Consider the following 24,837-nt stretch of genomic DNA (forward strand, 5'->3'; position numbering starts at 1 on the left):
AAGCAAAACATTTTAATGTAATTAGGTAGGTTTTATTTTTATAAAATTGGAATATTATAACACAATGCGTTAACTATCTAAAGGAGTCTATTATTCCATAGCCAGTATTCTATTCTTTTTCTGCTCTCTTCTTCCATTGCCCTCACCTAAAATAAATAAATAAATAAACAACAACAACAACAGCAGCAGCAGCAGCAACAACAAAACAACTCACAACCTTCTTCTTCTTCTTCTTCTTCTTTTTTCTTTATCTGAAGCAACTTACCAATGTAGGAAATCACAACTGGGTAGCCAGGGGCAACAACAATAATAATAACCATAGAATAGTAACAACAGGCAATACTTACAGTTCATGTAACTGTATAAGATACAAGTGCTATAAATGATTTCATAGCTTCCTCACAACAATCTAGTAAATTATCTTAGGTACAGTTATTTTTATTTGAGGTAAAAAATGGAGAAGATTAGAGAACTACAGCCACATGCCCTAGGTCACACTGCTGTAAGAAACAAAGCCAGAATTCCAACTCTGTGAGCTCAACCTCAGAGCTTAGCCCCATCCCCTCAACCCCGCCCCCCTCCCGTCCCTCCCTAACCTAAATATATAACATAAAGCTCAAGTGAACATTTTAATATTTTTGGACACCAGTTTTCCCTTTTAGGATGATGAAATATTTCCATTTCATTGAGAAATTAGAAAAGATGAGAAAGTTTTCTCATTTTCTCCAAATCAATTCTGCTGACCAACATCAGTGCACACAGCAAGTGGTGAAGGGTGGGAACATCATCCCTTACTAATTGTGATGTTAGGCACAACATCCTCATCTATTTAATAGGAACGATAAAGTATAGCTACTTCAAGAGTTTGTTCTGAAGGTGAAACACATTAATACATGTAAAACAGGTGGAACAGGCCAGGACACATTGCAAGTGCTCAATGAGAGTTAATATCATCTTATTTTCTCTACCCTTATCCTACCTTCACCACCATAAAAAAAAAAAAAAAATTTAACCTGGCTTTATACCATTTGCTTCCTCTCCATCTCTTTCCCTCTTGTTCTATCCGTGCCTCTGCTCCTTTGATTATTTCATTCTCTACTTAAACATAGTTTTCCCTCTCTGATGAATAACCTAGAAACTGCTGTTGAAAATAAAAACCCTTCCCTTAGTTTTTTAGGTACTGATACAAACTCACTCAGTTTTAGTTTTAGCCAACTAAAACCAATCATATCCTTACACTGTTCATTCAATACAATTTTTTCCATAGAGAAAACTGAAGTTCTTCGAATGACTTTAAAGGAAAAAGACTTTAAAGGAAAGCCGAATCTATTGTTAGTTTTGTAGAGCAAAAGCAAACAAACATGTGCAAGTTGTATTACCAAACATTTGTCAGGCTACGAGATGAATCTAATTGGATATGAATGGTCAAGATCCAGCCTATCAGTAATTTTTCATTGTTTTATGTTTGAACTTGTTGGATCAGCTCTATTTCTGGTACTTTTTTTGCTGCTGGCTAGTGGGGACTCTTACATTTCATTTAGGCCTGTATTTGTTATTCTTCTGCCATACCAAGTTGCAGTCTCTGCTTATCTTTACTACTTACTTCATTTCCTACAGATATTGGGATACTGTTGCTCCATCTTTTCTCTATTCTCTTTCTTAGTCATTTTTAGTGGAGCAAATTTCATGCCTCATGGACTTTGCCATGTAGGAGGACAGAGCTTGAGGTATTGAGCTAGCATATACTTTATTATCTAGCTTTTCTATAACCACTGCTAAATTACAGTGAAATCTATCATGTTTTTCCACAGATCTTCATCCAGAGGGAGTTTCTCTATTTATATAACATTCTGACTACGGTCTTTAAAACATTTTAAAAATACCATACCTGGAACCTCAGTGCCCATAGCCATTTAATTGTATTTTTGGATAACTTGGCAGGTTTTCTTCATCTAGGGTACAAGCCCAAATTTCACAGATCCCTTGACTATGATCTACAGTTGCTGCTCGCACACTGAGGGCACAGAGGAGTCTAGATGCCAAGCAGCAAAATGTTATATTTGATTGCTGACTTGTTTGATAAAATACTTTGTTCTTAAAAAAAAAATACTTTAAAAATGACAATTCCTGGGGGCTGGGGTTGTGGTTCGTGGTAGAGTGCTTACCTAGCACACATGAGGCATTGAGTTCTATCCTCAGCACCACATAAAAATGAAAAAAAGATACTGTGTCCACCTACAACTAAAAAGTAAATACTTAAAAAGAATGATGATTCCTTGAAAAATCCCATTAATTTGTTATTTGATACCTGCCTCTTCCCACAGTTTGACCTACCTTTTAAAAATTTTTTAAATTAGTTATACATGACAGTAGAATGCACTTTGATACATTATATATAATGAAGTTAAATTTATCATTTTTCTGGTTATATACGATGTGGAATCCCAGCAGTTATATAGTTACATATGCACATAGGGTAATAATGTCTGATTTATTCTACTATCCTTCCTACTCCCATACTCCTTCCCCTCCCTTCACTCCCTTCTACCTAAAGTAACTCTATTCTTCTCTAGCCACCCCCTCGTTGTGAATTAGCATCCACATATCAGACAAAACATTTGATCTTTGTTTTTTTGGGGATAGGCTTATTTTGTTTAACATGATATTCTCCAGCTCCATTTATTTACTGGCAAATACCATGATTTCATTCTTCTTTAAGGCTGGGTAATACTCCGTCAAATATACACACCACATTTTTTAATCCATTCATCTGCTGAATGGCACCTAGGCTGGTTCCATAGTTTAGCTATTGTGAATTGAGCTGCTATAAACATTGATGTGGCTGTATCAGTTTAATATACTGATTTTAAGTCTTTTGTGTATACACCGAGAAGTGGGAGAGCTGGGTAAAGTGGTGGTTCCATTCCAGGTTTTCTGAGGAGTCCTATACAGTTTTCCATAATGGTTGCACCAATTTGCATCTCCACCAGCAATATATGAGTGTACATTTTCCCCCACATTCTCACCAACATTTATGGAATTGACCTACCTTTTACTCTCTGAAATCAGTTTTGTCAGAATGTAGCAGTTCTCTAAAGAGAGGGAGGGAAGATAGATGTGTCTAATATATGTCTACTATTCTATTCTTAGAATGTTTTAAAGATAAATTTGTTCACATATTTCTAGTTACACCTAACTACTAATACCTGATTTGAAATCTGATGGGAGGAAATATGTTGAATTTGTCTTGAAGAACACAGGAATATTACCTTTGACAGAGACATACTAATAAAATGGTTTTCACCTAAAAACTCATGGAAAGGCCCTTCATCTTTTTTTTTTTTTTTTTTTTTTTTTTTTTTTTTTTTGCCTTACATAGGGGATTGTCAGCTAAGTGTTTTTTTTTAAAGCAAACTAAAACATCTCTCACAATTTGCAAAAAGCATTGCAGAAATAATTCTCATTCTAGTTACTAGAGAAAGCAAAGCTGAAGAAAGCCATTTGAAAGAGCTGGTGAATCATCAGTGAGGGAAAATATGGCAGACTTGAGCTGCAAAAGAAAGTGGAATGACTATTTATGAAGAATTAATTAGGTATAAGAAATGCTAGAGGAATGGGTAGAAGTAGGTTCATCAGATGCATGACAAATGTAACGCCATCTAACTAGACATTAATGGCATCACAGTAAAGAGCACACATGACCTTTATAGTCAGACCAATAAGAGATCCAATACCAGCTTTTCCAATTTCTACAGGTATGACCATTGGTAATTTAAGACACCTTTCTGCATTTCATTTCCTTATCTGTAAAATGAAAGATAATATCTTGAAATAATTTTGAGAAAAGTAGATGAGGAAATAAAACTCAAATATAAGCACCTGACACAGTGCAAAAATATTTAATACATATTAAATATAATTACTATTGCTTATTTTATTCCTAATAGAGATATTATAATGTTGGCAGCAGAAACTGTTATCAGTTAGAATCAAGTTAGGCTGTAAGTAATAGATGTCCCTCTTACCCCCCACCAAAAAGGAAAACTGAATTTATTCTCTTTCACCTAAAATCCAGATCTAAATGGGCCAGGGTTGATATGGCAGTTCTGCTCTGAGAAGCCCACCTAACACCCACACATACCTTACATTTCCATGTTCTGCTATTCTGGCTGTTATGGTCTAAGAGAGTGGATGTTGCATCCTTGACACAGGTGGCCAAATGAAAGAAGTGGGCAAAAGGTGAGCCATAGCAGTCTCTTAAGGAAGGTTCTTGAAAGCATGTTTTCTAATGACCAGAAATTTAGTCATATGGTTACACTAAGCTACGAGGGAGGTTTGGAGATGTAGTCTTTATTCTGCTTTTAAGGAGGAAAGAGACTGCATACACATGCGCTTGATCTAAATATCAAAATTCTTCTTGATGCAAAATATAGAGAAATGAAAAAATTATGAATAGTTCATTAAAATTTAATCTTTTATTCAAAAAAGATATAATACACTATGCCTAGTCTGTCTAAAAATTAGTTACAATACAAATTGAATAATAAGACTAGGATCTACAGCCAGAAGTGGTGGTGTACCCCTGGAATTTCAGAGATTCAGGCCCCTCAAGCAGGAGGGTGGCAACTTTGAGATCAGCCTGGGCAACTTAGTGGAAACTCTGTTTCAAAATAAAAATAAATAAATAAAAAGGGCTGGGGATAAAGCTCAGTGGTAGAGAGCCCCTGGATTCAATTCTCAGTGCCACAATAAAATAAAATTAAATTAAAAAAAATAGGATCCATATAGGAGTCATTCTATTGAACACTCTCAGTTACAAGCATTCACAAATATTCAAGTTCATATGGAGACTTATAGTAGGTTTTCTTCAGTAAGAATTGTGTTCAAATTTATACTATGGTGTCATTTTCTTGTTCTGGCTATGCAGCATTTTCTAAAAAGTAGAAAATGAGATAAGCTTTCATTGGTAAGATTCTATAATTCGTCCTCTAGAACTGGCTTATTTGTGGTTTTCCCCAAAGAACACATATTTTCCTCTATGTCCAGCATCTTCAAAGTTTCTTACCTGGGTGCCCCAAACCTGGGTGCCTTCAATTCCCAGGTCTGCTCTTACTATCTCAGGCACCAGACCCTTGCCTCCTCTAAATTAAGATGTTAGCTATCAGCTTGAAAAGTAACTGGATACATTAAATTCCTCAACCAGTTAATGACTATAGTAAATAACTAAAAATGTGTTTGTATTAAACAAACGAGACTATATACAAAGTATTTATTGAAGGTAATGCAACTCTTATGTATAAACTTTCAAGAATAACTGCAGCTATCCTTTTGACTTTTTTTTTTTTTTTTTTGAAAGGAACAGGGCTCTTTTTAATATCCCTTGAATCAAATCCATTTAGTCTATTCCTTCTTTTAGGGACAGTAAAATGAAGATTTCCATACGAATAGAAGATGCAATAGTTTTAAAAGCTATTCATTACAATTTCCTTTTCATAGAGTATTTTTATCAATAAATTGATGGCTTAAATTATTCTTGAGAATGTCTCATTGAGCTGGGCGCGGTGGTGCATGCCTGTAAACCCAGGGGCTGGGGAGGCTGAGACAGAAGGATCCGGAGTTCAAAGCCAGCCTCAGCAAAGGCAAGGTACTAAGCAACTCAGTGAGTCACTGTCTCTAAATACAAAATAGGCCTGGGGATGTGGCTCAGTGGTCGAGTACCCCCGAGTTCAACCCCCAGTACCTTGCCCCACCTCCAGGGGGGGAAAAAAAAAGAATGTCTCATTGAAGGTGACATTTTGTCATTGACTTAAAGAATGTAATATAAAAGGTTAACACATAGGAAGAAGGTAAAGTCCCAAATTTCAAAGTGACATGAATCCTCTTGCCTGGAATTTGTCACCCCAATCAATCGCATTAAATCCTTGATTTATTCAGTTTGGAACGTCTAATGTATTTGACCAGAGGGATTACAGTTGGAGTGTCGACGAGAAGAAATTGATCAGGAGGAAAAAACTGTGATGAAAGTTTCCAAGAAAAAGTGGAATCTGGTAAAAAAAAAAAAAAAAATGGGAACATTCCCTCATTTTTTGGCTACCACATCAGCCTATTAGGGTCCCCTCCGGATGGGTGCTCCTCGTCGACAAATTTCAGATTCGAATTATCTCAGGAACTTGAGTAGTCTTCACTTCCGACCTCCTTCCTTGCAAACAGGCTTGAGGCGGGGGAGTTAGGGTGGGTAGGGAGGTTGGGAGAGGCGATGCCGGTCTTGCTAAGCACAACAGCTGCTGTGTTCCGTGGGGAGCGTCTGTTAAGCAGTGGGAGGAAAAGCGCTCGGAGCCACCAGCCCACTCTTAGGCGAAACTCGCCCTCAAAACACCCCTTCTTCCCAGTGTTCCTGCGGGCCTCTTTACGGGGGTGGTGAGGAAAAGCAACTTTGGGGAACTAGAAGCCGAAGGGTGCGGGGATTAGTGGGACGAACAGAAGACGCGACCCCTGGTGCATCCAGCACGGGACGTTCGCATCCCGGCATCCGGCGCAGTGGGCCAGCCGAGCCAGGGCCGGGCAGGGAGGGCGAGGGCCGGCGGGGCGCAGTCCCCGGACTGGCCTCGCGGGGGCGCCAGCGGGACCGATCAGGTGACCGAGCGCCTGTCCGGGGCTGCGGGAAGCGGCCTCGTTCTCAGCCGCCGGAGACGCCGACGCCGCCGCCGCCGCCGCCGCCGCCACACCTAGTGGAGGAGCCGGGGAAGGCGGCTCGGTGGGGGCTGGGGTGGAGAGCGCCGGGGGAGGGGACGGAAGGGCGGCGGGCGGAAGGCAGGAGGCTGCCGGGGCGCTGGCTGCTGCCCGGGAAGGGGCCCCGAGGCATCCGCCGCGGTTTGCTCTGTCACCGGCGCGGGCTTGGGGCTCGAGGGCTATGGGCGCGCTCCCCTGAGGCGGAGGTCGCGGGCGGGAGGGGAGGAGGCCTGAGAGAGGTTGCTGCGGAGGCCGCGGGCCGGTGACTGGGCGCGAGGCGGCCGGCGGCGGCACCGGCACCACCATGTCGCGCTCCGTGCTGCAGCCCAGTCAGCAGAAGCTGGCGGAGAAGCTCACCATCCTCAACGACCGGGGCGTCGGCATGCTCACCCGCCTCTACAACATCAAGAAGGTGCGCACGGGCCGGCGAGGCCGCGGCGGGGGCGGCGGGCCCTGGAGGGATGGAGGGCAGGGGAGGCCGGGAGGGTGGGGGCAGTGGGCAGCGCAGAGGGCAGAAATCTCGGCCTCGTCGCGTCAGGCCCGACCCCAGGTCGCCGGGATACGACGCGGCCTAATGCAGAGTCCTGAGCGCCTCCCCCGCTGGCTCGCGGAGCGGCCGGAGGCAGGGAGAAGCCATTTCCCGGCTCCTGGCGGCCGATGGGAACCCGGGCCCGCGCCGGGAGAGGGGCGCCGCGTCCACCGTGTTCGCCCCTGGGTGCCCTCGCCCCGGGCCCGCGTCCTCAGGAAGCGGGGGGGGGGGTATTGTAGGTGGGCTGGGAAAACTTGGGGCTCCAGGACTGAGATCGAGGGGCTCTGGCGGAGATGGCAGCAGCGAACAGGGTTTACGGCCCTCCTCTCAATTATCTGGTGTGCAAGTGTGGGAATGTGGGCAGGAATGGCTAATCGGATGGACCCCGCATCCTTTCCTCTTCACTTTATTTTAGGTTGCTAAATAAAAGCCCTTTGAGAGAGTGTTGACGATTTAAGATTATTTCATTTTGAAGGTGGAGAGGAGGGGAAAGTGAGGGTGGAACCAATTTTCTTCTGAAATACTTCTGGGCTGTGAGTCACTAGAACAGGAATAACAACCTTTTTCTCTTCCCTCTGTACTCCTCCTCATTTTAGTTTTTCTAATTCTTATCTGATAATACCAAAACACTATTTCTTAAAAGTACAGTGAGTGTCTGTACAAAGTTAATATGTTGGCACTACCGCTGGGATATAGCATAGTCTCACAATTTGAGTAACTAAAACAGGTCCATTGAAAATGTACGTGTCTAAAGATTGAGAGGAAGACAGAAAAGTGGATGAAAAGATAGAAAAAAAAAGTTACGTTAATTCTTTTTAGGAGAAAACAACCTAAATTCTTTTGCTTTTAGAACAAGGTTGAGAAGTTTTAAAAAATCTGATAAAGAGAAAAAGGGGGATTTTTTTTTTTTTTTTTGGTTTAGATCCTTATGAATTTTCAATGTGTATTTGATGTCGTATCTTCATATTTTTTTTATTAGTTTTTTATGGTATCATAAATGTTACCTCTTTAGTTTAATCATAGCAGTAGATTGTAGGTTGTGAGTTAGGCCTGTGGAGATTTTCACATCAAAGGGTTAGAGTGTAAAATTGATTATTTCTGCAGATGATTTACACACTAATTATAAAGAAGACCGTCCTGAGTAATAATGATACATTTGGGGCAGGGGATATAGTTCAGTGGTAGAGTGGTTGCCTAGTGTGCTCAGGCCCTGGGTTCCATTGCCAGTACCACCAAAACAAACAAACAAAGCACCAAAAAACAAAACTTTGGAAAAGGATAGCTATCTTCTTGGGCTACTCACCTTAATTGCAAGGATTAATTGACTCTAAACCCAGTGCAATCTGGAAGAGTAACTGCAACATGCCTATTTAGTTTGTTACATGTTATGTGACTGTAGCTCACTGTCATTACAAAGAAGCCATCTGCATTTACAGAGAAGCCTTGATTACAAATTTATATAGTTTAGAAATAATTTAATTTTAGATAGAATTACTTTAGTTTACACTGACCTGAGCTTTGGGTGAGTTTATGCTGTTTAAGAAATTTGGAAATTGGTGCCTATATGAAAACTGAGCCCCAAACATGAACAAGACAAACATTTCTGAAAGTTACTAGACCTGTGGTATTGTGGTTAAAGGAAATGGTTCTGATGGTTTCTAGAAGAGGAAGTGAGAGTAACATCAAAAGTGATTTGGGTATTTGGGCAGAATACCTATTTTTAAGTAGTCATTAAACATTTTATAGTGTGCATACAGTCAGCTTTTAATATACACTTTCATAGATACGATTAAATGATAAGTATTTAAACTCTTATAATTCCAGTTCATTGCCTTTTCTCAAAGCACTATTTTTTTTTCACTTCCTGTTTTGAGGAACTTAAGGCTCTCCTTTTTTTAAAAAAGAAATATTTATTACACAATACCTTCATTTTATTTATTTTTTTATGTGGTGCTGAGGATCAAACCCAGGGCCTTATATGTACTAGGTGCTGAGCCACAACCTCAGCCCTAGGCTCTCATTTCATTAACTACTGAAATGTAAAGTAAGCTGAATGTGATTGTTGTCATATCCAAGTGTCAAGTATTTTGAGTTATTGAAATACTATATTTTAGCATTTGCCATATATTTATAGTTTTTTGAGAAATATTTTGCCTACCTTGCCTGATGATGAATTCCTTCTATGCAGTGTATTTTTAAAGTACTTGTATATTAGGGCATTACTTGGACATAAGGCCGTGGTTAGAGCTTGTTGAAATTTTATATATATACACACAGAGAAATATGTGTTTAATGATAATGACTTTTGTTTTGTTCCCCTTGTATAATTTTGCATATAAAGCATTGGATAGATTTTGGATTTTTAGCCTATGGAATTGTCTATAAGACTGTCATATCTTCCCAGCTGGCCAAGGGATTGAAACATTTGTTCAAATATCTTGCCAAAGAAGTGAGTAAGAGCTGTTCACCATGTGTTTATAAGGTTCATGCTGTCTGCATTCTTATGGCAGTATAAGCTACATCATCTTTTCAATCTCAATCTCAGAGCCCTCCAAAAAATCTTCCACCTTATAGTATGTGTCTGCCAGCCAATTATCACATTTTTATTAATGCATGTGCATATTAGATTGTCTACCAAATGTGGTTTTCTGCTCTATTTCAGTTGAAAGTGTAGGTTGAGTATTCCTTATCTGGAATGCTTGGGATCAGAAGTGTGCTGGATTTTTTCAGATTTTGGAATATATATAATGAGATATCTTGGGGCGGGACCCAAGTCAACATGAATGATTCATATGTGTCTTATACACATAGCCTGAAAGTAATCTTATACAATATTTTTTTGGATATCTGCATTTTGACTGTGACATGCCACATTATGTCAGGTGTGGAATTTTCCACTTATGGCATCATGTAGATGCCAAAAAAAAAAAAAAAAAAACTCTTCAGATTTTGGAGTATTTCACATTTCAGATTTTCACAAGAGAGGTGTATACAGTGGAAAAGATGTTAGTGAAGATATGCAAAGAAATATACTTTAGTGAGCTAAATAAAATAGGTTATTATAATATGCTTGAACATTTATGAGGGAAGTATAACATGGTTACTGAAAATTTTTTAAATTCATCAGTCAAAAATTTTTTTGAGATTTGAATATTTACAAGTTTCAAAAATTAGGGGAAACTTGTACTTTAATAGGGGTTGTAAGAACACAAAGGGGAATTGGGAAGTAAAAGATGTGAAGGTGATAGGTAGTTTAATGTTTAAATTTATTCCTAATTCCTTAAAGTTTTAATTTTTATTAAAAAAAATACATATCTTCCTTTTCCAAACTTAATAATGCTATTCAGTCACTCACATAGTGACAACGTTTTTGTAGGCCACTTTTCTGTCATTTGCTATAGCATGGCAGAGAGTGTGTTGGTAGAATTAAGAGCTTTGGGCCAAAGATTAGGAGATCTGCATTCCATTCTTCATTCTGTCCCGGAGAGTTCTTTTTTTTTTTTTTGTTTTGTAGTTGTAGGTGGACACATGCCTTTATTTTATTTGTTTATTTTTATGTAGTGCTGAGGATTGAACCCAGTGCCTCATGCTAGGCAAGCTCTCTGCTGCTGAGTTACAGCCCAAGCCCACTGAGAGTTCTTTAACTATGAGGAGGTTACTTGACTTCCCTAAACTTCCCTTTTCTTGATGGGTGAAATAGGGAAAATTAAGAGGAACACTATTCTAACTTTGATTATGTTTATATTTATTAGTTCATTGAGAAGTAGTAGAGTACAAGTATTCTTGTACTGGTTCATTTTAAATAGTAAGGTTCATTTTAAATAGTAATGAACAGTTTGCTTTAGTTTTCTATAATACAGGGATTTTTTATGGAGGGGGGATACTGGGGATTGAACTCTGGGGCACTTGACCACTGAGCCACATCCCCAGCCCTATTTTGTATTTTATTTAGAGACAGGGTCTCATTGGGTTGCTTAGGACCTCACTAAGTTGATGAGGCTAGCTTTGAACTAGTGCTCCTCCTGCCTCAGCCTCCCAAGCCACTGGGATTACAGGCATGCACCACTGCTCCTGGTTTATTATATACGGATTGTAATGACTCCTATTTACTTCATAGAATTGTGAAGATAAAGGATAATAATATGTGAAAATAGGTTAAAATTTCTTTCTTTCTTTTCTTTTTTTAAATAGTTTAGGTTTTTATAAATGTTTGGTAATTTATAAATCTGAGGAACTTATTTTAGTATTTGTTTTTCTGAAAATTTACTGCTGTTTAACAAACATACGCCCAAACCCCAAAAGAAAGATTTTGTTGAGTTGAAAGCATGTTTCTTTCTTTTTTTTTTAAATCATTTATTCTTTTGCTACACTATCACCAACATAAGATTGATCTCTGTATCAAAAAAGATCCGTTGGGCTGGGGTTGTATCTCAGTGGTAGAGTGCTCACCTCACATGTGGAAGGCACCGGGTTCGATCCTGAGAATCGCATAAAAATAAAAATAAAGGTATTGTGTCTATCTACAACTAAAAAAAAAAAATTAAAAAAAAAAGATCTGTTAATACTTGCTCATTTTTCCTATTGTTAAATTATTGCCTCAATTCTGAAGGTTAGAAAAGGAGAAAGAAAAATAAAAACCCCTTGCAGCTATCAGAAATGGTTTCTTTAATGGAGTATTTTCAAGGTTTCGAACACCGTTTTTTTTTTTTAATTAGATGAATTCTCTGTCCTCCAGTCCTTCTCATGGTTTTGGATAGTTTTGATTCTTTTTTTTTTTGTATATTTTTTTTAGTTGTGGGTGGACACAATACCTTTATTTTATTTTTATGTGGTGCTGAGGATCGAACCCAGTGCCTCACACATGCTAGGCAAGCGCTCTACCACTGAGCCACAACCTCAGCCCTAGTTTTGATTCTTGAGGACAAAAATTACCAGAACAACAGTAAAATCAAAAGTCTTTAGCTGATCATGTGCTTAATGGCAGGGAAAAAAAGATGTTTGTAAAAGGAGCAGTGCAGGGTGAGGAGAGGAGAATTGGCTTTAGTCTTCCCTTTCAGAATTAGGGCATTCCTTTTTTGTTTGTCAGACAGGGGCAGAGAAATCAGGTTAGTCTTGTTTCAAGATGGAATTGTGACAGTTCTATGCTATTAAATATTGTTAATATCAGAATTTTTTTCTTTCCATTTTGGGCTTCATTATTGAGAGCCTTAAACAGGTTAATAATAAATTTGAATTTAAATGATATGTATTTATTTAAATAAATCCTGTTATATCTGCTTGTACTTATTTAAATAAATCTGTTATATCTTGCTTTATTTTTAAGGTAGCTGCATGTAAAATGAGGATTGGTAATTTATTTTTTATGTTGGAGGTAGGCTGAGAGGATAAAGATCACTGAGCTTGTGTGTAGCTGTGTGGTAGAGCACTTACTTGCCTAGTCTTGGGTTCAATCCCCAGTACTGCAAACAACAACAGAAACCTCACTGGATCACTGGATAATACTGAGGAAAAATTATTATTTTTAGTTTTTTAAGTGGTAACAATGAATTATCCATATTGTGTTTCCTTTGTGGAATTGTTAAGTATCCTAAATATTAAAACAAATTTTAATCATTACAAAAGTTGTGTATGTTTATTATAAGAACCTCAAACAGAACAGAAATGTGTGACTTCAAAAATTCCCTGTCTGTTCATCTCTTTTAAAAATAAGCTATATATACTCACACCCTTCTCTGTACAAATGCTAACATATGTGCATGCATATTTTATTATATTATGATTAAATTAGGTAGATTCTTTACAAAAATCAAATTGGAGAAGCAGCATGGTACAATTTTCATATAAATGAAATATTTACATTTAAAGAAAATTAAAGGCTGGACATTTGGCTAACTATATCCAATATGTTAAAAATGAGGAAATCAAGATGAAAAAGTATGTCAGTGTTGAAAGTTCTTGTCCTTTCTGGCTAGGATGTTTGAAAGTCTAATTTACAATCTTCTTTGATCATGTGCCAACAATGTTATTAGTATTTAGTAAAATCCAACAGTAATTGGGCCAAGTGACATTTTATGTTAGTAGAGCTAAGCAGTTTTAGTCCTTCAGACTTCTTGGACCAACTGTCCAATAATAATAGTACATAATAAAAGTAATGCTACCTGCCATTTATTGAGACTTTACAATATGCTGCTTTGCATTTTCTTTCATTCTCCTTAGATCTATGATGTAGATGTATGTTATAAAGAACTTGAATTATTGAGATCTATGTTATAAAGAAATTGAATTATTGAGATTGCCGAAAAATTGAATTAGTACCTTCTTTCCTTGACCCCTAATCCTGGGCCCTAAATTTAATTATTTTGCCATCAGATTTACAGTCATTAGTGAAATTAAAAAAAAAAAGTTAGCCGTTAATGGAACTTTATTTATTTATATGTGGTGCTGAGAATTGAACTCAGTGCCTCACACATCACATGAAAGGCAAGTGCTCTACTACTGAGTTACAAGCCCAGCCCCTGAAATTTTTGTAGGAGAGATTTCTTCTGAAATCTTTCTGAGGAAAAATAGAATTCAGTATTTGAACATGCAGTAACCTTTAAAATATGCATAATGGTTATGTTACAGAAATTTTCCTTTTTTACTGTGAACTACTTCTGTATAAAAGTTATATGAATTTGTATGAAAAGACCATTTACATCATGTTATCAATGTCAGTGTACCAGAGTGAATTTTGTTTATTTATTTATTATTGGTATTAGGTATTCAACCCAGAACACTTTACCTTTGAGCTACATCCCCAGTCCTTTTTGTTTGAGATTGGGACTTGCTAAGATGCTTATTACAGGAGATTTTTACTTGATTTTTTAAAGTGTTAAAATGAAAAATAATTTAGAATTATGAACCTAAAAATTCAGTTCAAACTTTTTTTGGGAAATATATTTTGTGTTTACTTTGCATGTTAAATGTTTTTTCTTTTTTTTCCCTTATGATTACTTCTGAGATTCAGTCACATCCTCAGCCCTTTCTATTTTTTGAGAGAGGGTCTCACTAGGTTGCTTAGTCTTGCTAAGTTGCTGAGACTGGCTTCAAACCTGTGATCCTCCTGCCTCAGCCTCCTGAGCCTCTGGGATTACAGGCCTGTACCACTGCGCTTGGCTGCAGATGCATTTTGAAATGTGCAAACTGAGAGGACTAACCAGAGTAGTAATGCTAAAGAAAGTAAATAGGAAATTTTGCTTAAACTGGGGGAAGCAAAGTATGTATAAAACAGAATGTTAAGTGTGAAGGAAAAGAAACAGCAAGCATTTTTCTTCCATAATTTTAGGAGTACATGCAATTATTTCCTCACTTGAAGATGTTTTATTTTTAAAGTCAAATGGTTATGTTTTTACATTGAAAAAAGCCTGTAACTGGAAATGTAGGAAATGCAATTAAGAAAAAAATAACAAGTCTATTTCTTTCACTGTTTGGACTTTACAAAATTAATTGTACTTAATTATATGCCTTAAATGTGTGTGTGGTCTGCTATTTTTAACATTGCATTTATTAGTAAATATAGTAAATCTTAATTTTGATTCTGTTATTTAAAAATTTATATTATTAGACTTTGGTAAATTGTTTACTTAATCTGACAATGATGAGAAAATCTCTTAAAAAACACAGTACTGGAGTATTTTATTTACATTACCAGACCTTATAAGTTCTTTATGTAGTTTGTAAATAGATTTGTATATGTGCCGATTTCAAAGGAATCTCTTATTTTCATAAAGCTGTACTAGAAAATAGTTTCTTACTACATATTTGAGTATTTTAGATATTTGCTTATGATAAAACTGCATCTTTAAAACTATTTTATAACTCATAAGAGCTGGTCTTTCAGGTGGTCCCAAATGTTATTCATTTTTATTCATTTATTCTATCCTGGCATTGGAGAAACAGGTAAATTAAGATGAAGTCTCTATTGCCAACACATTTGTATCTAAGTGGGAGAGAGATGCATAGATATTTAAATAAAATCCAGTGTGTGAATAGGATTCCAAGGGAGTCTTGAGAAGGAAATTAAGGATTTCAGTCTGAGAGAGATGGGAAGGAGAGGTTGTGACACTTGTGCTTGGTTTTGAAGTATGAGGAACTTCAGCCTTGCATTGATAAAGACTAATCATCATTATTTCAGATTCTGGAACATTTGTTCAGTAAAAATAGGTAGAGATGTAAAATATATAAGATTAAAAAATACCGTAGTAATGCACTTCTTACAGGCATACATTTATAAACTTTTCTATACTTCCTTTTCTGAACTTTTTCCATACTTGTAGTATATTTCTGTGGGTTGATAGCTACATTATAAAGCTCTGATACTAATGTTTTTAAAACGTGGGCAAATTATTTATTCTACTTGGCTATAGTTATTTATAAAATGAGGAGATGAGTGGTTCTTAGCTACAATAGAATTATCTTGGAAGGTTTTTAAAATTTTTCACATATCTGGATCCTTATCTGAACCTACTGAATCACAAAAAGCCCTGAAGTACTTCTGATGTTAAGAACCACTGAAATAAGTAAAATGTAAATTTATTAATACCTGTGATTTCTTTCACTGATAATTATTCCCTATCATGATTTAGTTTTGTTATACTTAAATTTCTGGACGGCTGCTCATTGTAGTGAAACTGGCTTCATAGTACTTAATATGCTTACAGGTCCTTTATGCTCCAAGCTGTTTTTTGGCTTTTTAAATCATGCTAATCTTACTGATTCTAATTCTTATAATCTCCAGTAGATATTCTAATTCTCCCATAATTAGGAATTTTTAAAAATTAACCTCATAAGTTGAGAATTAAATGACTTAATTTGTCAGAAGTCCTAGTACAGTGTCTGATTATGAGTAAGAAGTAAATGAATGTTGGATAAATGTTGGGTGTTGTTATTCTATCCTGGCTAGAATGCAGGGTCTCACACATGCAGGGCAAAATTCTATCACTGACCTACAATCCTAGCCTTCCATGTTAATTTTTTCCCCTCATTAAATAAAGTTCATGGCCACAAAGGCATTCCTGTATATCAGTGACAAATCCTCTGAGATGGTAATGAGAACAACCACCCCATTCACAATATCCTCAAAAATAAAATAAAATAAAATAAAATACTTGGGAATCAACCTAACAAAAGAGGTGAAAGAACTATACAACGAAAACTACAGAACCCTACAGAGAGAAATAGAAGAAGACCTTAGAAGGTGGAAAGATATACCTTGTTCATGGATAGGCAGAACTAATATCATTAAAATGGCCATATTACCAAAAGTACTCTATAGGTTTAATGCAATGCCAATCAAAATCCCAACGGCATTCCTCGCAGAAATAGAAAAAGCAATCATGAAATTCATCTGGAAAAATAAAAGACCCAGAATAGCAAAAGCAATTCTAAACAGGAAGAGTGAAACTGGCGGTATAGCAATACCAGATTTTAAACTATACTACAGAGCAATAGTAACAAAAACAGCATGGTACTGGTACCAAAACAGGCAGGTAGACCAATGGTACAGAATAGAGGACACAGAGACCAATCCATAAAATTACAACTACCTTATATTAGACAAAGGTGCCAAAAGCATGTGATGGAGAAAGGATAGCATCTTCAACAAATGGTGCTGGGAAACTGGAAATCCATATGCAACAAAGTGAAATTGAATTCCTTTCTCTCACCTTGCACAAAAGTTAACTCAAAATGGATCGAGGAGCTAGGAATCAAACCAGAAACTTTGCGTCTAATAGAAGAAAAAGTTGGCCCTAATCTCCATCTCGTGGGGTCGGGCTCCAAATTCCTTAATAGGACACCTATAGCACAAGAGTTAAAATCAAGAATCAACAAATGGGACATACTCAAACTAAAAAAATTTTTCTCAGCAAGAGAAACAATAAGAGAGGTAAATAGGGAGCCTACATCCTGTGAACAAATATTTACCCCTCACACTTCAGATAGAGCTCTAATCTCCAGAATATACAAAGAACTCAAAAAATTAAACAACAAGAAAACAAATAACTCAATCAACAAATGGGCCAAGGATCTGAACAGACACTTCTCAGAGGAGGACATACAATCAGTCAACAAATACACGAAAAAATGCTCAGCATCTCTAGCAATCAGAGAAATGCAAATTAAAACTACTCTAAGATACCATCTCACTCCAGTAAGAATGGCAGCCATTATGAAGTCAATAACAAGTGCTGGCGAGGATGTGGGGAAAAGGGTACACTTATACATTGCTGGTGGGGCTGCAAATTGGTGCGGCCAATTTGGAAAGCAGTATGGAGATTCCTTGGAAAGCTGGGAATGGAACCACCATTTGACCCAGCTATTCCCCTTCTCGGACTATACCCAAAAGACCTAAAAAGAGCATACAACAGGGACATAGCTACATCAATGTTCATAGCAGCACAATTCACAATAGCTAGACTATGGAACCAACCCAGATGCCCTTCAGTAGATGAATAGATAAAAAAAAATGTGGCATTTATACACAATGGAATATTACTCAGCACTAAAAAACAACAAAATCATGGCATTTGCAGGGAAATGGATGGCATTAGAGCAGATTATGCTAAGTGAAGCTAGCCACTCCCTAAAAAATAAATGCAGAATGTCTTCTTTGATATAATGGGGGTGACTCAAAACAGAGCAGGGAGGAAGAGCATGAGAAGAAGATTACCATTAAATAGAGAGGAGAGGTGCATGGGAATGGGAGAGAGAAGGGGAATTGCACAGAAGATGGTAGGAGACCCTCATTGTTATGCAAAATTACATATAAGATGGTGTGAGGGGAAAGAAAAGAGAGAGAGAAACTTGTCACAGTAGATTGGGTAGAAAGAGGGGAGGGGAGGGGAGGGGGGGATAGGAAGGGCAGCACAATACAATAGACACTAGTATGGCCCTATGTATAAATGTGGCTGTATAACCAATGTGATCCTGCAATCTGTACACGTGGAAAAATAAGATTACGTACCCCATTTGAGTCAAATGTATGATATGTTAAGATCATTGTAATGTTTTGAGCAACTAATAAAAAATTAAAAAAAAACAAACATTTTTTAAAGTATATTTTTTAGTTGTAGATGGACATAATACCTTTATTTTATTTATTTATTTTTATGTGTTGCTGAGTATTGAATCCAGTGCCTCACGCTTGCTAGGCAAGCACTCTACTACTGAGCTACAACCCCAGCCCAAAATCTAATTCTTAATAACAAAAGTGTTGACAGTTTATAACACTTAAACTAATGTCTTTGTTTCGTAAACTGAAATGTTCTGTATATTGGAAGCTGAGAAATGTTTTGGGGCAATAGTAACAGACATCTTCTGAATTGAATAGTAATTAGTATCTTATTTGAATCATTAAAATTATTCTTTATTAAGAATTTTGAAGGATGTAGTGGTTCATGATCTTAAGTCATGATTATCCTTAAACTTGTGTCTAGAGAACAATAACCATAATTTCTGTATCTTTGAATCTGTTATTGGCTTTAATTAGGAAGTGTAGTTATTAATAAAATTAAATTAATTTGAGGGGCTGGGGTTGTGGCTCAGTGGTAGAGTGCTCACCTAGCATGCACAAGGCACTGGGTTCGATCCTCAGCTCCGTATAAATATAAAATATTGTGTCCACCTAAAACTTAAGAATAAATATTAATAAAGTAAATTAATTTGAAAACATTTCCAGTAATTTCAGTATACTGTCCTTTCAGGCCTTTTAATCTCAACTGTTACCAGTGGATTGATTTCTTTTTTCTTTTTTCACCTTTCCAAGTACAAGGGAAGCACTAATTTAAAACAGATTGGCCAAAATATAGGTGATATACAAGAGAAAAAATTGGGAGACTAACCACTGATACCAGAATTCCAGGTTTGATTAGCTGTTGATTGGTTTTTAAATACTTATGTACAATTTTCATATTTGTTGTATTATTTCCATTACTTAAAAAATTTATCATAAAAATAACCAGTAGAGGCCAATGTGGTATTTAACACATTGACTAGGGGAAATAGAAACAGGAGGAGTGCAAGTTTTAGGCCAGCCTTAGCAGTTTATTGAGTCTCTAAACAATTTTTTGAGAGAGACCATGTCTCAAAATAAGAAATAAAAAGGGCTGGGAATGTGGTAGTGGTTAAGCATCCCTGGGTCTAATCCCCAGTACCAAAAACAACAACAACAAACCAGTAGACTGGGCCTAATAGCATAGGCCTATAATCCCAACAACTCAGAAGGCTAAGGCAGGAGGATCATCAGAAGTTCAAGACCAGCCTGGGCAATTTAGACTCTCTCAAATAAAAAAGGCTGGAGATATAGTACAGGGGTAAAATGTCCTCTGTCCTCAATACCCTGCAAAACAAAAGAATGACCAGTAAATTGCTTTTGCAGTCAATAATATAGGTGATATCTATTCTAGGTATTAGTTTTAGTTTGTTAAAAACTAAGAGGAGAGGGGTTGGGGTGGTGGCGCTTGCCTAGCATGTGTGAGGCCTAGGGTTTCATTCTCAGCACCGTATATAAATAAATAAAATAAAGGTCCATTGACAACTAAAAAATATTTAAAAAACAAAACGAACAAAAAACTAAGGGGAGAATCTTGGTTCCTTGTGTCTTCAATTTTGCAAAACCTGCTTTAAAAAATAGGGTGTTTCTTGGTTACTGAGTGAAAAATGACAGTCCTTTTTCTAGCATGAATTGGTCACATTTTATATTTTTGTTCTCTTCCTGAAAATGATTCAAAGATGGGGCTGGTTTCTGTTCCAAGACCTCACCAAAGAGCATTCTTAGTTTGACCTCTAAGAATTTATTGCAAAATTTCAATTAATTTATTGAATTAAAAATAAATCATTCTGTTCTTTAATATTTTTACAAAGTAATGTATTTTACTGATGAATTAGATTAGAATTTAAAGCATTAAACTAGTCAAATCAATTAGATATTTTACTTTGATAGTAATTACTCCATGAATATTTTGAGTAGCTGAGGCATGGAAAGAATGTAAAAAAAAATTTTTACATAATTTTTTGGGAGCATATAGTTACAGATTGAACTTTTTTTATTGTTTTGGAGTCAAATGTAAATTTGTATTGAGGTCTTGTCACATAGTAGATGTAGAACCTTGAACAAAATCAGTTTCTCTGAAACTCCATTCTTCTGTAAATTGGTAGTTTAGGCAATTCTAAAGCATGGGTGTTTTTGCAAACAAGAGTTGAGTCTTGGTTCTTTTCTTGTTTCTTGATTGTTGTTTAATCTCTTATGAATAGATAGAATATGTAGCATTAACCATGTAAAGTTAAGCCAGGGTATGTAATCTTAAGTGTAATAGCTTGAGAAAAGGATTCAAGAAAGGATTTAAGTTGTAGGGTGGCAGACATACTTCATTCAAAATTCTATTTTAAAATTCTGTCAAGCCTAGCCTAGTCTTGGTGTTTGTAGCCAAACACCTTTATTCTGTGATCCACTTAACATAGGAGGCTAGGTTCTTATTTATTACATTTAAGTACTTTCTTAAACAGTACTATAATTTAATATGCCACATTAAGTAGTCCTAGCCTTTTTGAATTTGAAGGTTATAACTAGAATACTTATTGATAATAAAGGTCTAATTCTGAGAACTAGAAATTTATATATTTAAATTCATTTGACATCTCTTGGAAATTGAAATTATATTTCCTATATTATGAAAACAGAAAGTAAGATAAAGCAAAACACAATACCTTGTTGGTTGTTGGAGGAGTTCTTTTTAAAAAATTTATAGTTTACATATAGTTTCTGTATAGTGAAATAGCCTTTTTTATTCAGTTCTATGACACAATTTGGTAGGGTTATAAAATTAGGGGATTTAGATGTAATTTTGTACTGTATTCATCTTATTTTTTTTTTCTCTTTTGGAGTGTAGGGAGGAAATAGAAGTGCTCAAAATTAATTTAGTTGGTAATTTGTTAAAGATTTTGATTCAGTCTCTGTTATAAGTCTTTCTGATATGTATTAGTCTAAAATATATTGGTATATATAGTTTTAAAAATGTTGGTACTTCAGGATGATAATAGTAAAGGATTCATTTTGCATAATATTGTAGCTATAGTGGGATGAGATATGTTTTTAAGTGAGGCTATATTCTAGAAAATCCAAGTTGTCATCTTATAATTTCTTTCTTTTCAAAATGAATTTTTTGTAGAGTAAGGAAGATTAATTTTTATAAATAGACTTCTGGTTAGATAGAATTTTGCTCTACTGCTTTAGTATAGCGTAGCTTAACTGAGTTATAGTTGCAGTTTTATGCTGGGATATATGTACCTAGATGATAACTATTAGTAACATCATAGTTTACTTTTTCCTTGTACTTTTTCTTTTTTGCCAAGAATTAATCATACAAATGTCTCTCTTGTAAACAAATCAAGTAAGTTGATTTCAGAAATAAATAAAATAGAGCCCAGTATTTCTATATAGTTTCTATGAACCTTGTATTTTTTTATTGGTGTTTTATGGTCTATCAAACACTCTTTTAAGTTACACACAAACACACATTCTAATGTGGTGAGTACAAAACTTTTTAGGAGAAGTTTGGAATTATAATCTCCACTTTAATAGATAAAGTCTCTGGTACAGAGAGGTAAAATCTCTTGCTCATATTTCCACAGCTTTTTTTTTGTTGTTGTTGTTTGGTTCCCAGGATTGGGGGTATTCAACCATTGAGCCACGTTGCCAATCTGTTTTTTATTTTTTATTTTATGGCAGGGTCTCACTAAGTTGCTTACCGCCTTGATAAGTTGTTGAATCTGGCTTTGAACTTGAGGTCCTCCTGTTTCAGCCTCTGGAGCTGCTGAGATTACAGGCATGAACCATATGGCTAGTTACATAGCTATTAAGTGATAAAGCAGAATTTTAGGATAGCCTATCCTAAAAACTCTTGTTCTTGGGACTAGAGGTGTAGTTCATTGGTGGAGTATGCGCTTAATGTGAATGAGGCCCTGGGTTCAATCCTTGGCACCAGCAAACCAAACCAAACCAGTAAAACTCTATGTTCGTACCTATAAGGCTAAACTAATTTATATAAGTCAAACAAATACAGTATGTTTAAGCTTAGGGTGAATGAAGGAAATATGTGATTGAGAGAGGAAATCATGGTCATAAGGAAATTAACACTAAATTGCTAGTTCTATACTCTTTGATAAAGTATGATAAAGACTGTTAGTATTACTGTTTATATTAGACTTTTGGATAATTATTATCATTATTATTATAAACCACAGCTGCCATTTTTAGAGCACTTATGTGCCATTCATTTTGCTAAATACCTTAAATGAATTGTCCTCTTGAAAGCCTCATAATGACCCTATGAGGTAAGTATTAATTGCCCCCATTTTACAAATGAAGAAACTGAGGCTAGGAGATGTTATATATTCAAGGTCCCATGGCTGATAAGTAGTGAAAATTGAAACCCTGCTAGTTTTATTCTAGAATCTGTGTTTTTAATCTTTGTGGTGTACTGCTTCCCAATATAGTATGTTTAGATAGAATTACTAAGCAGTATGGAAAAAGGTAAACTACTTCCAAGGAAAGAGAAATGAAATTCCTTTCTTTTTGTTTTCAGTTTAAGAAAGCTGCACATGCATCTATCCATACACCTTCTTTAGTTGATTGGATACAGTAAAATTTGTGATCCTGGGAAATGGGCATTATAGTCAACCGTATTTTCATTATTTGGTAATCACTAATACTGTTAGAATGGATGGATGAAATTTTGAGTAGAGTATGAAAGTAATACATATCAGAAGAAAACTGAGCATTATTTGGGTGTTTTAGGATTCCATACTATGTTAAGTGTTTTTAAACCTTGATTTTCATTATGCTATTCATGTAAGGAAATGCTAATTAGTAGCTATTTCTTTTTTTGGCAAATTCTTAGTTATTTTATTTTATAATATCTTGGGAAGAAGAAGATAAATTGGAAGATTAATTTACAATAAACAATATTTTAAAGGAATGATAGTTTATTCTGAGGAAAAGTCTGATACATGCTAATATTATGATGTTGGGGGTGAATTTATATGCTAACCTTATGTCAATCTGGTTAAAGATTATGGAGTTCTAAATTTTTAAAAAAGTTTTGGTTTATCTAATTATATTTAAGAATTAAGGGAATATTTTAAACTGCATTCCTATTTCTGCTTATAAAGTATAGGAATGTTTACATTGATTTTTTTTTTATACTTTGGCTTAGAAGGAAGTTAGGTAATATTTTAAAAATAGTTTCAATTTTGAGCTGAAGTGCAAAAGTCATCCAATAACAATTTATTTTTATTCTTGGCTACCGTTTCTTTTTAAGGTATGTAAAATTTCACTAATGATTTTACCCCTATTTTTATAGCTGCATGTAGTCTTTATTTTTCCATTCTTTCTAACATTATTTAAGTTGGTTTAGGAAGAACACCAAGAGACTGACTGACATGGTTATACACTTACACAGTAGTATTTAGATATATATGAATAATATAAACTCTATAAATTTATTGTATACTAAAACTTACTACTTATAATACCTTAAAGTTGTAGCACCAATATAGTTCTAATTTTGTTTTGTTATTCGTAGTCTACAGTGCATAAGTTTTCTACTGAAAAGTATGTCATAGTTTGGCAATCATTGTTTACCCGTAATTTTCTCTCTTTTTATTACAATGCTTCCCCAGCAAGGACAAGTTTGGAAGGTTTGCAAAGCTTTTCACCTTCCCTCTGCCTGCTTGCCCGCTTTCAGATCAGTTTCATGTTTCATAACTTCTCTTTCTGTAATTCACAACATAGCCATAGTCAAAAAATACTATATTTTCTCACACATGGCAGGCAGAAATAACTTTTCATAGGATGCATCCTTTTAAAAATGGAATAAAATTAAATTAAATAGAATGTTATAATTTTATTAATTCCCTAAGAAATAATGTATGACTAGTAAGCATTTAATTAAATATCACATAATGAAACAGTGAACAGTACTCAAGACTATATTCTGTATTGCTAATAGTTCAGGTAAAAGTTCTAATAATATCGTACATTTGTATAGTGCTTTATAGTTCACTACAGAGAATGCTGTACTGCTGATGTGGTCAAATGTAAACATTTCCATTTGTTGTGTACTTGTAGATATAGACCAGATGTAGATTCATTGTTTGAAGTGCTGCTGGTATGATGGAAAACAGTGTTGTAACTCAGATGTTCAGAGGAACAGGCAACACTCTTTAGCACTGTAAAGATAATTTTAGCAGCTTCCAGTTCTTTTGAACTAGGGCTTTTGTATTAAAATTTTTAAAATGAATAAGGAAAACATTTTGGAGAAGACATTTAAACATAAGCTTTTATTTTAAAACACCTAGAAAGAAACATATCCAGTACTCTACTTAATATTTAATTTTGTGATATTTTATTAGCTTCAGATGAATACAATCCTACCTCAAACCAAAATTTTTTCTTTTTCTTTTCTTTTTTCCTTTTCTTTTCCTTTTTTTTTCTTTAGGTTTGAGCTTTTTCCTTCACTGCTGTTCTGCGCTGACTGCTTTGA

At 35.8% G+C, this 24,837-nt stretch overlaps 1 protein-coding gene across 1 annotated transcript in view; it reads left to right on the plus strand.

The window, feature by feature from the left end:
- The first annotated feature begins 6,791 nt into the window (after positions 1–6,791).
- Positions 6,792–24,837, plus strand: part of Nckap1 (NCK associated protein 1) — a 99,408-nt gene continuing 81,362 nt past the window's right edge. The window contains exon 1 of the mRNA XM_027943958.2: positions 6,792–7,141. Within this exon, the coding sequence (XP_027799759.1) occupies positions 7,034–7,141 (108 nt within the window). The 5' untranslated portion in view covers positions 6,792–7,033. The remainder of the gene's footprint in view (positions 7,142–24,837) is intronic.

This window comes from Marmota flaviventris, chromosome 11, assembly GCF_047511675.1.
Source record: "Marmota flaviventris isolate mMarFla1 chromosome 11, mMarFla1.hap1, whole genome shotgun sequence".
NCBI classification, from domain to species: Eukaryota; Metazoa; Chordata; class Mammalia; order Rodentia; family Sciuridae; genus Marmota; species Marmota flaviventris.